This window comes from Myotis brandtii, unplaced genomic scaffold (genome assembly GCF_000412655.1).
Source record: "Myotis brandtii unplaced genomic scaffold, ASM41265v1 scaffold834, whole genome shotgun sequence".
Taxonomy (NCBI): Eukaryota; Metazoa; Chordata; class Mammalia; order Chiroptera; family Vespertilionidae; genus Myotis; species Myotis brandtii.
In genome coordinates, this window is record NW_005371386.1 from 393,946 (window position 1) to 411,431 (window position 17,486).

Below are 17,486 nucleotides of genomic sequence, written 5' to 3' on the forward strand. Positions count from 1 at the left end.
CGCGCGTAAAGGGGCTGCCTGGTGCCGGGTCTGGTCGATTTGCGGTCACACGCCGCCTCGCTCTCCGGACTGGGTTCTGCGCCTCCTCCGCTGGCCACCGTCACCCGGGAAACCAGTCGCGACCTCCAGCAGACCCGAAGCTGGTTTCATGGCAGCCGCGAAGAAAGCAGTTTTGGGGCCGTTGGTTGGGGCAGTGGACCAGGGCACCAGCTCGACGCGCTTTTTGGTGAGCCCCGGGGTGACATTTAAGGAGCTGAGCCGGCGCGGGAGCCCCGGGATGCCGGCATTGGTTATAGCGTCCCCATCCCGGGGCTCCTGGCCTCTTGGCAAGGGAAGGAGGCCAAGGCCCCCTAAGCAGGACCTGCCACGCTGTAGCTGTCCCACGCGGACTTGGGGGACCTCGGCCTCTCGAGACCCTGGTGGCCGAACTGAGCAGCCCCGGCCTCGGTGGTGGAGCCGGGTCACGTCCTAATGGGGGAACTCCTCCAAAGGGATCTAGGAATTGCTGAGCATCCGTGCGGAGCTGCCCGCTTGCAGCCAGGGACAGGTGGTCACATGGACCGCTGCTGCGGTCTTCCCCGGAGCATTTGGCCTGTGGGGCGCAGGACGTCCTTGGATGGGGGGAAAGCTGTGTCACGGCTGTGATAGCCTAACACAACGTCCTTTGGAGCAGTAGAATAAATATAGTATTAGCGATGATGCGTTGTCATCCTCTCCCACAGAAATTGTAGAAGGTACAATGCTCCGGGGGTGGGGTGGGGGGCGCAGAACATATTCGGAAAAATACAGTACTCTGTCTTTACCAATCGGAGACTCGCAAATTTCAGTTCTGATACTTTGCCTGTTACAACCACTTCATGCTTCACAGCATAAAGTGACAGGGAAATTCTGTTTCTCTTTTTATTTACCGTAACAGAGTGCTATTCAAGTGACTATTCCGCTAGGAATCTTGCTCTTAAAGTGATCTGTACTGAGTTCAGTAAGATAATTTTAAAATAATTTAAATAAATGGTTGTTGGTTAAGAGCCCATGAATGCTTCAATGGATATTTGACTAACCTGGAAAGTTGATGTAAATATTTAATGATTATTTAGCTCCATCTTCACTACTTTACCTCAAATCATTTTTCATGCACCTTTTTTAGTATACTATACATTATACATACAGTGTATATGTTGTTCCAAACTTCTGTTTAGCTGACCACTGACTAAAACCTTCACATGTGCCTTCATTTTGATACTCCTCTCTTGTCTACACTGGAAAGCTTTCAGTGCAATTTTAGTTTGAATCTTATTTCATGACTTACCCTAGTTTGTGCTGCCAAGACATAGTTCTACAGTCTCTTACATTGTTTATCTTTTGATCACCCAGGGCAGGTTTCACTTTGTCTTATTTTCATAAATGTTTATATAGTAACCCTGAATCATAAGTAAGAAAGTCTGCCCAACTGGACTTGATTAATATATAAAATATATAATCATCAACTGTGTATTTAATCCTTACCTGAGGATATTTTTTCCATAGATTTCCACATCCCCACCACCAGAGAGGGGAAAGAAGGGAGTGGGCGGGGGAGAGAAAGAGAGAGAGAGAGAGGAGAGAAACATCAATGTGAGAGAGACATTCATTGGTTGCCTCCTGCATGTGCCCCTGGGGGACAAACCTGCAACCAAGGTGTGCCCTTTGGCTAGAACTGAACCCTAACCTTTTGGTCTGCGTGCCAACGCTCTAACCACTGAGAAAACTGTCCAGGGCCATCATTGTGTATTTAAAATGAAGAAAGACCATTAAGACACACATACTGAGTCATTTGTGGGTTGAGTTTTGAAGCCATACTCAAGGACTGCCCACACAAAATGCCTGCAGGGGCCAGGCAGGTAGAGGTTGGAGGGCCGACTGGAGAGAGCAGACCCAGGCCAAGGGGTTAGAGTCTATAGTTGCCAAACAGGAACCCAAGCCCAGTGTCGCCAGGTCTTCAGACTCTCTAAGAAAAGGTGGTCATCTCGAGTTTTCAGTGTAATCTTCCTATGGAATGTTGGCAACTAGTTCATAAAGCACCGTGGGGGCTAAATAAACATGGGTGATTGCTTTCAAAGGCCATTGCCTTCCATGAATGCTTTTTAGAAGCCAGCCTGACTATGCTTATCTTCCTTTGGACTCTTCGCTCTTGCTTTCCCTGTAGCCCAGCGATCTTTATCTACTGCAGTTTGTTCCTGGTCCCTCGGATTCTGTTGCCCAAGAGACATCTTTCTGCACTGGTGGGGAAGGAATACGTCAACTTCATATTCTCACAATCATGTCAGTATGTGACATGAACAACATGAGCCTTCGAAAGCCAGTTTCTGTTTATTGGGCTCTGTGTGGCATGATCTCAATTAACAAGCTAAGGTGCAAATTCAGGAGATACCCATCCTGCTTATAGGATGATGTGTGAAAGTGGACCAATCATGTTTTATGATTCCTGAGAAACAACTAGGAAAGAATTCTTCAGAGGTAGATAGAGGACTTAGAGATCCTGTGAAAAGTCAAAGACAGGGATGGTTATAAGGAAAGAGCTTGTTAAACCACTCCCTGCCAAATGCAGATAATAGATTTGCTGAATAAGTGCTTCAATCACAAGGTGATTCCCAGGAGTTCCAGTCATACTGTTCCATGTTGTAATTATGACTCAAAAATGATTGCTTAGTTTCTCACAAAGATTTCAGTGGATAAGAACTGTCATAAGGAAGCTTATAAAGTTAAAGGTATTTAAATAATTTCCCGGACATTTTTCATTCAATTTGCATATCCAGTTCAACTTTCACAAGACCAATAACCTCCCAAGCTTTCTTCTCCCTCTTTCCCTGCTAGTGATGTTAACTCATGGTCTTTCATGCCATGGAAATGTCTCCTCCCCCATTTCCCATACCTTCTTAAAATTCTACTCTGCCTCCAAATTGTGGCTCAACTGCCTGCCATCCCTTAGATCAGTGGTTCTCAACCTGTGGGTCACGACCCCTTTGGGGGTCGAATGACCCTTTCACAGGGGTCGCCTAAGACCATCGGAAAACACATATATAATTACATATTGTTTTTGTGATTAATCACTATGCTTTAATTATGTTCAATTTGTAACAATGAAAATACATCCTGCATATCAGATGTTTACATTACAATTCATAACAGTAGCAAAATTACAGTTATGAAGTAGCAATGAAAATAATTTTATAGTTGGGGGTCACCACAACATGAGGAACTGTATTAAAGGGTCGCGGCATTAGGAAGGTTGAGAACCACTGGTCTAGAGGGAACACTGTATACAGATTAACCTTTAATAGGTCAGCTGAATTTTAATTCTGGTTATCGTTTTTACCTAGTCAAAAAACTCTTTAAACTTCCTAACTTCGGTATGTTTGATTACTGAATTTCTTTTATTTTAGTAGTAGATCTGCAATTTTAAAATATATTCTTTTCTTCCTCCAGTTATCAAAAGAATTACTCTTGGCAACCTATGAATGAATGTGCTTTGTACTAAAGGAAAAATTTCCATCTTGTCCCATAGGAAAGCGAACTGCATTGGCACATGGTTACTCAGATTGCCGAATAACAACTTCTTGGAAAGATAATTACTGTAACAGGTTTTAAGGAGGGGCCATTTCTTTATAAGACAAAAGTTGCAGCTTAAACAGTCAACTTCTCTCATTGGGTAACCTTGTTTTCCCCCCATTAAGTTGAATGTTAAAGAAAAAACAAAGGCTTAGAATGTGTTGTGATTTGAAATGTGTCCGGTACTTTATAGATGACTTTTCCAGCATTATCTCATTTAATCTTTATAACAACTGTGATGCTGGTAGTATTAGTAAGCTCCTTCCCACAGGTAATTAGACCGAGCTGGGGATGGTGCCCAAGGTTGCAGAGTAACTGGTGGAACTAGGATTCAAGTCCAGGTCTGTAGTACTCAGAAGCCTGTCCTCCTAACTCCTGCCTTGGCTCCCTGGCTGCCTGGAGTATGTTGAAGGGAAGATGGGGGGTTGGAAAAGGCCACATACCCACCTGTCACTCAAGTGTCAGTTCTGATTATGATCATAAATGAATCTTCACCAAAAAAATATACTTAGAGCTTAGTTTTGCAATATCTCAAAACTTTTGCCTTTGAGTAAGTACTCCTGATTTGACCATCTTGTGACTCCGTGGGTCCTGGGCTGGGCTCGGGTGTAGTCACTGTGGATAATGGTTGCGTAACCATTTCGTTCTAATAGCCAGCATCTGCGAAGAATGACTAGAATTGTAGTTCCATGCTTGTTTTGGCAGGCAACACTGCCCTGGCCCCAGTTGTCTCATTATACTTAGAGACCTCATAAGGCTCAAGGATGTATTTCCGCCTTCTTTCTTTCATTTATTTATTCAATACATATTTATTAAGCACCCGTTAGGGGCCAGAGACTAATGAACAGTAAATTTGGTAAAAAACTAATTTGATTCACAGCTGGAATGAGGCCACTCTTGTGATAACTAGAGCAGTGATTCTTTTGTGGGATTTTTCCCCCCCCACTAAGTTGGTTTGCTTTCTTGCCCATCACATTATACAAATGGCAAAAAACATGTTCTCACCAGAGAGCTGCCACCCTCTTTTGTCCTCTTGTCTCTCACAAACAGAAGTGTCAGGAGCTTTCAATTTTGAGCTCCTTCAGGGACAGAATGGTGTCTTTTATTCCTCTCCAAAGCCTAATACAGCATCTGGCATGTGGTCGGTGCTCATCACGTGAACAGACCTCAGCAGAGGGTCCTACAGGGCTCCATGGTGTTGATTAGAACTGGTTTGGAAGACGAGGAAGGAAAACCTTGTGGGGGTCTTGGAAAGAGGGAAATTTGGCAACTGTAGATGTATTAGATGTCTGTATAAGCTATTTGATACAATTTCATTTTGAAGAAAAATACAGTGCTGTTTGCTATGTTCTGTGGGCTTGTTGGAATATGCCATTATGCCTTTTGTGAAATTTGCAATGTAACATATTTTTATCTTCAGTCATTCACATTTATGTAGTAGAGTGTCCTAGAGAGGAACTTTACATTCCTGAGAATTGTCTTATCACGTAGTAGAGCTGAGTGTGGCATAAAAGCGTAGGCTGATGGGGAAATGAATGTGCATGTTTATGATGGGAATGGCTGACATTTTACAGTGAGCGAGGTGGGCCTAAAGGACAGTTATTGGATAAGGACAGCATTTTGTGTCTCCACTACTCTTCTAAGACAGAGAAGACATGTGTTGTTTCAGAAAGTTCTTTTTAATAAGAATAACTTTGCTTCTTTCTTTAACAGTGTCTCAGTATTTTATCATATTTGGAAATGATCTGCATATTCAGTGAATTTAACTTCACTCATCATTAAACTTGGCAAAACTCTAAGGTTTCAAGTTACCAAAAGATTTTGGGAAACTAAGTAAACTTACCATAAAACATAACTACTGCTGAGTTTACTAAAAAACTTTGTAGCCCATCTACATCTATTTGTTTGACTTGTTCTCAAAAATTATCTTTAGTTACTTATGAAATTTCATCACACTGAGTTATTTTCCTTGGTGACAAATTTTGTGACAGAGAACACATGGACTTATTGGACCAATAAGCCTAGGTAGAATAAAAGTATTATACTTAAAGATGATACTCTAAGGACATGACTATTCAACCAAACCAAACTCAAACCAGCTTTCATATAAAGTATTTTCTCATCCTAGCCAGTGTGGCTCAGTTGGTTGGAGCATCGTCCATATACCAACCGGAAGGTTATGGGTTCGATTCTTGGCCAGGGTACATGCCTAGGTTCGGGTTCAATCCCTGGTCGGGGCTGTACTGGAAGCAACCAATTGATGTTTCTCTCTCACATCAATGTTTTCTCCCTCCCCTCTCTAAAATCAATAAGCCTGTCATTGGGTGAGTATTAAAAAATACATATGCATATTTTTTCTTGTATTACATGATTCTGAAATAGCATTTGGATTAGTTTTCTATTTTTGAGAATTTTTAATATAAGCATTTAATTTATTTAAGCCAATTAACTCTTTATAAACCAATTCTAGTAATATTCTCTCAGAGGTAGACATACATACACTAATACTAGATGTTACCAGAGACCTGATAGGTGTTTTTTTTTTTTTAATTTTAGTCATAAATAAAAGTTTAGCCATGAGACAGGTAAAATAAGGCAAAAACCCCACTCATTTATAGCAGTTGTGAGATCAGACAAGCAGTGAGTGTGGGCTGCCTGTCACTACTTGAGCCAGTTAAGCAGAGACAGGGTTGAATCATTAATGAGCATTTATTCCAATTATCCCAGCAGTGTTGGAGAGCAGCAGGTCATCCACAAAAATCTGCTCTGCGCCCCACCATGAGTCAGCCGCTTATGGGGTAGGAGGACAAAGTTTACTTGGGGAAGTAGGCAAAAGGAATAAGAATGGGTATAATGGTTACAGATTACAGGCAATGTGGGTTGGGGGGTTGCAAAGGGCAATGACAAGGTTAATCTTTCCATGATCATAGGCAGTTCTCCGATGTGAATAGACTTCATTCCAAGGTTAACTTCCTTGTCCTGGGGCATACTACTCTCAGTTAGGTTAGAATGTGCTTTCTCTAATCAGAACGGAATAATCCCGGTTAACAGAGCATGATTAATATTTCTTATAACTACAGCCAACAATCACGGTTAACAGATCATGATTCATATTTCTGCCCCAACAGTTGGAATAAGTTTATTTGTTCAGATTTTTTTCTTATTAATATTTGTGGAGAAGATGATTAAGATTTGTATTTGTTCTTGGCAGGGAGCCTTGGAGCCAGAGTAGCAGTTTGGGCTTTAAAAATCAAACACATAAATAACCGTCATTTATCTTTTTATTTTGATGGTAAAAATAGGTGGGCTCTGAACTACTTCTTGAGTTGCATATCTGGTTTCACAAAGATTTGTAAGATATGGACAACTGCTCTCTATTCCCCCAAGAATTTGTTTGTAAGTCAAGTGACATCATAGGTTGACCTACTGGCCCAACTACGTCATTCCACATTTGCTGCTTTCCCTCTGGATGCATAATTTATTTTACCTTGGGGGAGGAGGCTTTCTAAAAATTTTATTAGGCTCTGAATCTTTAGCTCCTAATTTTGCCAAGTTTCTGATTCAAAGTTATTAAGTCCTCTCAACTATGTTGTCAGGTTTCCGGTAGGAGAAACAGTGAGAAATTTTAAAGTGTCAGTTCAGATGCTACAAGTTCCTTTAGGATCCTTAGAGCTGTTTTGTTTTTTAAATTCATTTGTCTCAGAAACTTCTGCATATCAATCAAAGCGCGAGATTCCTTGTCCCTGGGAGGTTTGGAATCCTCCTCTTTAAGGGGGATGGGAGGTGCCTTGAGATCAACTTAAAGGTCTCCCTTTAAGTTTTAAATTGTTTTGGCTAAGTTGGTCCATTTTATTTAAAAAGGCAAAAGAGGAAGGACCAAAAATGTTTGAACATATAACTAGCTAGAGTTCCCAAGGAAGGAACTTTTGGGGATCTTTTAGAGCAGTGGTTCTCAACCATGGCTGCACATTAGAATCTTTTTAAAATCCTGATTTCTGGGCCTCATCCTCCGGAAATTCTGTTTTTTTGTTATGGGGTGGGGCCACAACATTAGCAACAAAGAAACAGAATTTCCGGAGGATGAGGCCCAGAAATCAGGATTTTAAAAAGAGTCCCAGGTGATTCTAATGTGCAGCCAAGGTTGAGAACCACTGTTTTAGAGGGTGAAGATCCATGTTCAAGATAAATTCCCCTAAAAGCTGTCAGGGGACCCCAAAAAGACAAAAGATGATAATAAAAGCCCCAGGTAGTTTGACTGCAGGGATCAAAAAGCCTACTCTTAGATGAGAGGAAAATTCTTGTTTTTGTGTTTTACATGGACATTAACAGCTTTAGCTAAGCCTTGGGTCTGTTGAAGCCAGACTAATACCTAAGGGGGATGTGCCTCTGGGGTGGGGATTGTGTGCCATTTTACAGCATTCCTGGATGCAGGGAAAGTTTTTCTGATGTTGGTGGGTGACCTGAAGTCAACCTAGGTCCTAACCAGTTCTGTGGCCAGACTTCAAAGACTTGGTACTAAAAAAGTGTAAAAGCTCCCATTAATAATTTTTATCTTGATCACATATTGAAATGATAATTTTATATTGGCTTAAAATGTTATTAAAATTAATTTCACCTGTTTCTTTTTAAAGAAAGTTTTTAATTGGTTTTAGAGAGAGAGGAAGGGAAAGGGAATAAAACAACGATGTCAGGGAAAACATTGATCAGGTACCTCCCACACGCTCCCCTACTGGGGGTAGAACTCACAACCTGGGTATGTGCCCTGACCGGAAATCGAACCAGGGACAACTGAGCCATACCAGCTAGGGCTCTTGTTACTGTTTTTTTTTTTTTTTATGAGAACCTTTACAATTACATATGTGGCTTGCATTGTATTGCTATTGGATGGTGTTGCACTAAGAAAGTCACAGAGTCTAAAAACATTAAATCTAAAAAGTGTTGACAAGTTTGGGAGTGGTGCACAGGGTCAAGTCCTAAACAGCTAAAGGTGGTGTCTGTTAGGTTGAGGCCAGAATGGTGAGGGATTACGAATTTACTCGATCATCCACACACCAGGTGGCTGAGCCTGGATGGCTCCAGCCCCCAGTGACGGGAATCAGCGGCTTTTAAAGGACTTTGGGTGGGCTTTTTCTGGGCGGAGACTTCTTTATGCAAACCCGGAGGGAGATAATGGAATGTAGTCACAGCAAATGAAATGTGGTCTCAGCAAAGGGAAGGGAATGTCCATAGTGAAATGACCTGAAAAGTTCCTGGGGGAGGGGTATCAATTCAATTACTTGATCAGAGGTGTTCTAAAGAAGTAGGAAGGTCCAGGCTCTTTCCTGTTATATCCAAACTAGAGGCCCGGTGCATGAGATTCGTGCATGGGGGGGGGGGGTCCCCACAACATGAGGAACTGTATTAAAGGGTTGCGGCATTAGGAAGGTTGAGAACCACTGTGATAGACCATATTTTTTCAGACATGCAACACATTTATTGAGCATTAAAACTGTCAGAAAAAAAAGAAAATTAAAAAAATAATACTCTGTCAGGCACTAGTCCAGGCCCTAGAGATGCTTCAGCAAATAAAATAAGACAAATGGAGCAGGCATCCTAAAGATACTCTAATGCTAAGTTGTGAATTACATGGGCTTCTGCCAAGTGCCCCTTACTTATGATGTGTTAAGTTAACCTTTGACTTGTAAGATATTTTATCTCCTCAAAGGGCTTGAGAATTTGCCTTCTTGCTTTCATTATGTTTATCACTTCCTCCCAAAAAGGAGGTGTATGTGTGGTGGGAAGGGAGTGGAGCAGCAATTTGCCGGGTATTTTCTCTTATTTCTTTCTGTTTCTGAGTTTTCATTGAGCAGGTAATCTTCTCCCACAGGAAACCTAGGCATGGAAACACTTCTTCCCTAATTGGATAGGACTCCACTGCTGCAATTACAGTGATTTGGGAAGTTAACTTTAATGAAACTACGAATCTTTACTCTAAAAGACTAAGTACTTTGGTACTCAAGTGTAGGTACTCCCAGGTGAAAACAATATACAGTTGACTCCTGAACAACACGGATTTATTTTAAAGTGGCAGAAGTTCAATTAACCCGCGCTGTTCAAACCTGCGTTGTTCAATGGTCAACTCTGTGGTTGGGAATCCAACTATGTGGGCGTAGTTATACCTGGATTTCCCACTGCACGGGGAGGGAGGGGCATTACTTATGGGTCAACAGCAGATGAAAAAAGTTTGCTAAGTTTTTTTAAGTGTTTCAGTAGTATTAAATTTGTGGAAGATTGTAAAGCCCTTCTTTGTCAGTTTTCATCCCTTGGGTTTTACTGTTTTATATCAAGGGTCAGCAATTCATGACAAGTATGTCACAGAGAGCCCTCAACTGGTTGCCAGGATACACTTCTCCTATTTGTCTATTATAAGAGCTAGATGCATTTGCTGCACTTCCCTTCAAAGGAATTCCCACAGTATGCTTCCCTGCTTAGGCATCTGTGACTCTTTCTGTCTCCACATCCCAGATGGATGCTAAATGGACCATTTACTCCATCACTATCAGCGTTTTGCCAGCTCTTTTATTCTTGGTTTTCTTATTCTCAAGAAAAATCTATGCTATTAATTGGTCGGCTCCTACATCTGGAGCCATTTTTGTTTTTAAAAAATAATTGCCTCTTTAGCTTTATCTTCAATAGTTTTTTATTTATATAAAGGGAAGTTACTTCTGAAGCTACCTTATAACTTTTATGTTTCTATTTGAAGAGAAAGTAGGACATCTTATGGCATTTCATCTAATTGGGCTTTTTCTATCCGTAAATAAGAACTTCAGTTGCTGAATAACTTTAAACACCTTTGCTCTTTGCCTGCATTTTGAACACAATATTGCAATATATTTTTCAGGTTTTCAATTCAAAAACAGCCGAACTACTTAGTCATCATCAAGTGGAAATAAAACAAGAGTTTCCAAGAGAAGGGTATGTTTCCTAATTTAATATGTAAACATATATCGCATTTCTTGGGCCATCTCACCCCACCTGCCCAGGGGCTTTTTAAAGTAAACTTGACCAAACACCTTCCTAAGAAGACTTGAGAGATGAGATAGGTATTAGTCAGGAAAATGAACAAAAACGTGGTAGCTCAGCAAAATATCTGGGTACTTGATGGCTTAGGAATTCAGTGACAGAAAAGAAGTGGATGATAAAGTAATAAAGCAATTATGTATTAAATATCAGAAATCCTACATTAACTTTATAGTCCTTTAATTCTGGGTCTGCATCATTGCCCAACTGCTGTTTGCTCATTAGAGTGTGTGTGTTTTTTTAAATAAAGATATGTTTTTCTAAAAAGCACTCACATATCTAATACTAAAATTGTCCTTTTTTACAGTAATGTTCATATGTAGTAATTGTGATTAAATAGAATGTTGAGTATATTAAACAGCCATTTTCAACTGGCGTGCTGCAAGAATTTTTAAAACATGAAATACCTGACTATTTAGTCAATGGCACTGACCTCTTTTCCCTTAGATTGTCAAATTAAAAAATGACAACAGCCAACACAATAAATGAATCAAAATCATACCTAATTTTTTTGTCAGATTGGCAAAAAATATTTATTGGCATGCTGCAGAATTTTAGTAATTAGTTTATGTGTGCCATGAGATGAAAAAGGTTGAAAATTGCTGGTTTAAAATTTTATGATATGTATGATACAGCCACTTTGAAAAATTGTGTGGCAGTTTCTTATAAAATTAACCATACTTCTGTTGCATTGCAACCTTAGGAGGACTTAATCCAAGAGCAATGAAAGCATATGACTAAAGAAAGACTTATAGATGAATGCTTATAGCAGCTTTATTCATAATAACCCAAACTGGAAGCAACCCAAATGTCTGTCATCAGTAGAATTGGTAACAATGCAATACTGTCCAGCACTTTTTAAGCAGTGATCTGATACATGCTACAGCATAGATAAATCTTGTTGATATCATGGAAAGTGGAAAAGGCTGTACATGAAAGAATGCATGCAGCATGGCTATATCTAAAATTCAAGAGGCTAAACTAATTTAGAATGACAAATCTAAAAATTTGTTGCCCATGGAGTATGTGATTGACATAAGAGAGCCATGAAAGAATTTCTAGAATGATGGAAACTTTCCATATTTTGACTGGGGTGTTGGTTAGATGAGTTGTATACATTTGTTAAAACTCAACCAATTGTGCACTTTAGATCTGTTCATTTCACGATAAAGTTTCCTTCAATTTAAGAAAGAGAAAAGATTGGTGTCCTACCAAATTTTATAATTTCTTTCTATGAATTCTTTCTGTTTTAAAGAATTCCTTTGTTTCGTAATAAAAGCTATTGATATGTTAGCTGCGTTAGAGTGACTCTCCACAGGCCCGATCCCAGTACAATTTGGAGAGAGGATACATGTGTCTTGGAGGGATGAAAATTAGAAATATGTTGAGAGATTGGGTTTCTGGAAAAAGAGTTTAGAGACAGAACTCAAAGCTCAAGAAGGCTAGGCTGGCCTGAGGAAGGCAGAGAAGAAAGGCATTTGGAACTCTCTTGCTACTTGCAGATCCTAGGGTAGGATTCTTGTAGCTTGTGTCATTTCTGCTTTTGGGTTTTCCTCAGTCACCATTGTTTCTCCCAGGTTTCTCTGCCTCATCATTTATTATGAGCCTTTCGACCTTCCGAGGCCCTGGTTCCTTACCAAAATTGCACTGGGATTGGGTCTGAAAATTGGGTTTGACCAATTGCTTGTCTACTTGACATAGTTATTAGAACACATTTCCAATTTTCCCTAAATACTAACAAAACATTTCGAGGGGAAAAATGGCAAAATAGATTAGTATACTTATTTGACTTTTCAGAATTCCTTTTGATAGGTAGGTAGATATCAGTCTACTTAGAAATAACTAAGAAAAGAAAGAAATAGTGACTAATGAAACATGCAGATAGCTTTATCAATTTATCAAACCCAGGGGATATAAAGAATTGGGGAACTAATTTCTTACTGGATTTGAAAAAATAATTTTAAAATAGGTAGAAAATTTGTTATTTTGTGACCTGTTATTACTTGCTTCCTTTCAAATGATTGATTACTATATGAAGAATAATCAAAATGCAAATGAATATATGCAATAGAAAGCAAGTCAGCAATTGGCAGGGTAGGAAGGAGGGATTTCAAAGGGGCATGAGGCAACTTTCGAGCATGATGAATATGTTAATTATTGGATGTGGTGGTGGTTGTGATGGTTTCATGGGTATTTGCATATGCCCATTGTACATATGAAATTTCCACAGCTTACTGTATCAATTATAGCTCAATAAACTTTTTACATTAAAAAAAGGTAAGGGAAGTTAAAATAGGCTTTTCTTTAAATCATTTCTTTAGAGTATTGAATATGCTTTGCTTTGCTCATCTGATTTTAATTTATGCAACAGCCACACTCTCTTAAGTGAACATTTCTAGAGATATAAATGTATTGCTTTCTTGTGGACTAACCAAATGCATTCTTTTGTTCAAAGATGGGTGGAACAAGACCCTAAGGAAATTCTGATGTCTGTCTATGAGTGTATAGAGAAAACATGTGAGAAACTTGAACAACTCAATATTGACATTTCCAACATAAAAGGTATTTTTAATAGAATATTTTTCTCCGTGGTATGATTATCTCAATAAAATCTATTAATTAATTAATTCATTCATTTCATTTATTTGGCGCATAATTGAGTACCTATCCAGCGCCAAGCAGGTCCCTGTTCTCATGAAGCTTTTATTTGCGGGGGGGGGGGGGGGGACCATTAACAATAGAGCAAATACAAGCTAATTTCAATATTGATAAGTTCCATGCAGAAAATGAAACTGTTCTATGGTAGGGTGTGCCTAGAGAGGCTTTCTTTAGATTGGATGGCCAGAGAAGGCCTCTTTGAGGAGATGACACTGTTACCGAGGTCTCAGGCCAAAAGGGGCCAGCCATGCAACTATTTGGGGGAAGAGTAGTTGAGGAAAAGGAAGCAGCACATGCAAAGGTCCTGAGGTAGGAATAAGCTTGTGGCACATTCCTGGATCAAAGAGAAAGCCAGCATGTCAAAAGTGGAATAAAAGATGGGTGAGGGGTGAGGGTGGGTATATAGGTAAGAGGTTTCAATAGCAGTTGAAACCGGGGAAGTAGCTAGGGCTTTAGGAGTTTGGATGTTATTTTTTCCTCACCGAGGCTATTTTTCCATTGATTTTTAGAGAAAGTGGAAGGGAGGGTAAGAGACAGAGAGTGAAACATTGATGTGAGAGAGACACATCAATTAGTTGCCTCCCACATACGCCCTGATGGAGAGGCCAGGATCTAGCCTGCAACCAAGGAAGGTGCCCTTGACCTGAATCAAACCTGAGACCCTTCAGTCCATAGGCCGACACTCTATCCACTGAACCAAACCAGCTAGGGCTTGGATGTTATTCTTAGGATCACAGAGAGCCATGAAAAGGTTTCAAGGGATGACAGGATCTGACTTGTGGTTTAAAGACAACTTCCTGACTGCTATGTGAAGCCGTGTGGAGAGTGGATAGTAGAGGCCTAAGTTGGATACAGGGAGACCACAGTAGAGGTTGCTGTGGAAGTTTTGAGAGAAAGGATGATGGCAGTGAGGGTGGGGAGAACGGGCCAGAACTTCTTGATGGATTGGCTGTCAGAGTAGTAAAGAGAGGATGGGGAAGATGGGTCGAAGATGATGCTTGGGTTTTTGCTAGAGCTTTTAGATAGATAGGGATGCCATTTCCTGAGGAGAAAGACTAGAATGAGGAGCAATAGGAGGGAGGGGAGGTTGTTTGAAATAAAAACACTTTGCTTGTAAAATCTCCCTAAAAATAATGGTTTGAGAGTGTTAGACTATTTCAGATCTCTTTAATTCCTAGTAGTTTTAATAGAAAAACTACCTAAGTTTGGCTTTGCATCATTTATACAGTGAGAACAAAAATAACCCAGTCATCCAAAATTGAGAAAGTAGTGTAAAGGGTAGAGCATAATGTGGTAATCGCCATATCTTTGTAGTTTAAACTTTTCAAGTTCATCATCCAAGGGCTATATTTTTCTTCATCAACTCAAGGTGGGTGAAACCATCAGTTGGTGATGGCAGTGTCTTGAGATTCACATTATCATTCTTGGCACTGAGATTTACCAGCATTCCTGAGATGAAACTTTGATTTTTTTCAGACTTTCCCCTATTGGTATATTTTAAAAACTCACTAAAAAAGACAAACATAATCAAACCATTCATTCAGCAAACCTATGTGCTGGGTGTGCTAGGGAAACAATGGAACACAAATAGTATTGTGCAGCTAACGGTTAAGTGGAGGAAACATGTGAATCCAATAATCAATAATTATAAATTAATGGAAAGTTGTAACAATAAGATAGTTATGTCTGTTATTGTAGACTTCTTAAAGAGAAACAAACACCCTTATGTAGATTTGCTATTTTGTTAAAATATATTTTAGTGATTTCAGAGAGGAAGGGAGAGGGACAGAGAAATGGAAACATCAATGAAGAGAGAATCATTGATCGGCTGCCTCCTGCACGCCTCACACTGGGAAGGAGCCCACAACCCGGGCATATGCCCTAACTGGGACCTCCTGGTTCATAGGTCGATGCTCAACCACTGAGCCATGCTGGCCAGGTGACATTTTTTAATATCTTAACCTCATTTTATCCCTCTAAGTGGCAGTGTTTCAGACTTTTTGGAGTTGCATTCATCAAGTTTCAGATGAGTTGTGCATCGAAGTGATTGTTGATCATTTCCTTGAATTGTTCTCACAGCTTTCATAGTCTAAACAGGGCGAACATATAAGAGACATTCAGCAGCACACTCTGATGTCAAAACATCCAAAATCACCTAGGTGGCCATGCATTGGATGTAGATTCCAGGGCGATTTGCCATGGTTTTGACATCATTCTACCTCCTTTAAAGGTAAGGTAGGCAACTTATCGGCCCCCTGTTTTTTGTTTTTATTATTATTTATTTTGTTGATCCTCACTTGAGGATACTTTCCCATTAAATTTTAGAGAGAGAAAGGGAGGAAGACAGAAAGAAAAACATCGATGTGAGAGAAACACATTGATTGGTTGCTTCCTGCATGCACCCTGACCAGGGCCAGCGATCGAGCCTGCACCCTAGGTACATGTCTTTGACTGGAATCATACCCGCGACCCTTCAGTCTGCAGGCCGACACTCTATCCACTGGGCCAAACCAGCTAGGTCTTCCAGGCCTTCTGTACCCACTCAGGTACCATTCCCTTTTCTCTTGTTTGTGGTGTATGTGAAGATGACATACAATTCCAATCCAAGTGACTTGTCTTTCACTTGCAGTAACTGATCTGGAAGAACATTGAACATGCTTCTATCTGCTCTACACTCCTGTCTGGCCAGTGTGAAACCCATAGCTGAGCCAAAGTGACCCAGCACTATCAGCCTATGGCCAAGGAAGAGAATGTCCACAAGCCCCTCCATACCAAGCCAGTGTGCTCAATGCCCCACCCCCACCCCTGCCAGATAATTTATTAATTGGCTCTGCCAAGGACCAAGCTTTTGCTTGCCTATATAGAACAATACATCACAGAATGCTAATGCTATAAAGGATCTTCGGTTACTAAGACCTAGCTGCAAATGAGGGAAAGGGACTTATTGCAGATCATGTGGCTGTGCAGTGGTTAGATGACATTAAATCACAGCTCCCCTGTCTCACAGTCCCGTGCTCTCTTTCCTGAGCCACACTGATAACCTCACAAACTTTGTTTTATTTTTTTTAATATATTTTTATTTCAGAGAGGAAGGGAGAGAGAGAAACATCAATGATGAAAATCATTGATAAGCTGCCTTCTGCATGCCCCCTACTGGGGATTGAGGCCACAACCTGGGCATGTGCCCTGATCAGGAATCGAGCCATGACCGCCTGGTTCACAGGTCACCTCTCAACCACTGAGCCACGCTGGCTGGGTATGAGAAGCTATTTCACTGGACTTTGTAAGAAAAACAATTTCACTTGGCACAAAGGAATTAAGATAGAGGGGAAAGGAGTGGTCAGGGAAGAACCTGTGACCAACGAATCAAATGGAAATAGCTCCAGATTACATTCTGAATCCTAGTTAGAATGAGCCAATAAAGGTAATATGAGGGACACAGAATAGTGACTCATGGATTGTGGCTAAGGGAGCAGCCAGCCTGTAGTGGGGAGCAGTGGGAGATTTTAGTAGACCATGAATTCATTCCTAGCCACCATTGTAAAGTTGTCACATTCACAGTAGTACGCTTTAGCAACCTGTGACCGAGGTCCCACTGAGGTCTCTAGCCTCTGTTGTGCCCATAGTACTATCAGGGAATTCATTCCTGCTTTGCCTAGTCCCCATTCTCTGTAACTCTTAATCCACTCTCCTCAATAATGATGACGATGAATAGTAGCAGTAAGTAACATTTATTGAGTGCTTACTATGTGCCAGGCACTGTTTTAACATGCAAATCCTGTAAAGTGGGAACTGTTATGCCCATTTAACAGAAGATAAAACAGACCAAGGGTCCCCCTGCTAGGAAGCAGAGGAATTAGAATTTCAACCCCAGGAGTCTGGCTTCAGAGTCTGAGCTCTACTGAATAGTGCCCCAAACTTGTGATACAGCTTTTTCTAGGTCCCATTTGAGCAAATGACCGTAGCCTTCTGCCCTACTTGAGGCTCCTCCCTCCACCTGTGTATTAATCTCATCCCCTCCTGTCATTAAGAGGATCAGAACCATGTCCCATTGATTCCCAGCCTTGCTCCTCCTGCTCCCCATTCTCCTTTCTCTCTTTTTTTAAAAATATATTTTTATTGATTTCAGAGAGGAAGGGAGAGGGAGAGATAGAAACATCAATGATGAGAGAGAATCATTGATT

At 40.6% G+C, this 17,486-nt stretch overlaps 1 protein-coding gene across 9 annotated transcripts in view; it reads left to right on the plus strand.

The window, feature by feature from the left end:
- Positions 1-6: 6 nt before the first annotated feature.
- Positions 7-17,486, plus strand: part of GK (glycerol kinase) — a 70,809-nt gene continuing 53,329 nt past the window's right edge. For all 9 annotated transcript variants that reach the window (XM_014531977.1, XM_014531982.1, XM_005884499.2 and 6 more), the window contains exons 1-3: positions 7-226; positions 10,466-10,539; positions 13,100-13,206. In XM_014531977.1, the coding sequence (XP_014387463.1) occupies positions 149-226; positions 10,466-10,539; positions 13,100-13,206 (259 nt within the window). In that variant the 5' untranslated portion in view covers positions 7-148. The remainder of the gene's footprint in view (positions 227-10,465; positions 10,540-13,099; positions 13,207-17,486) is intronic.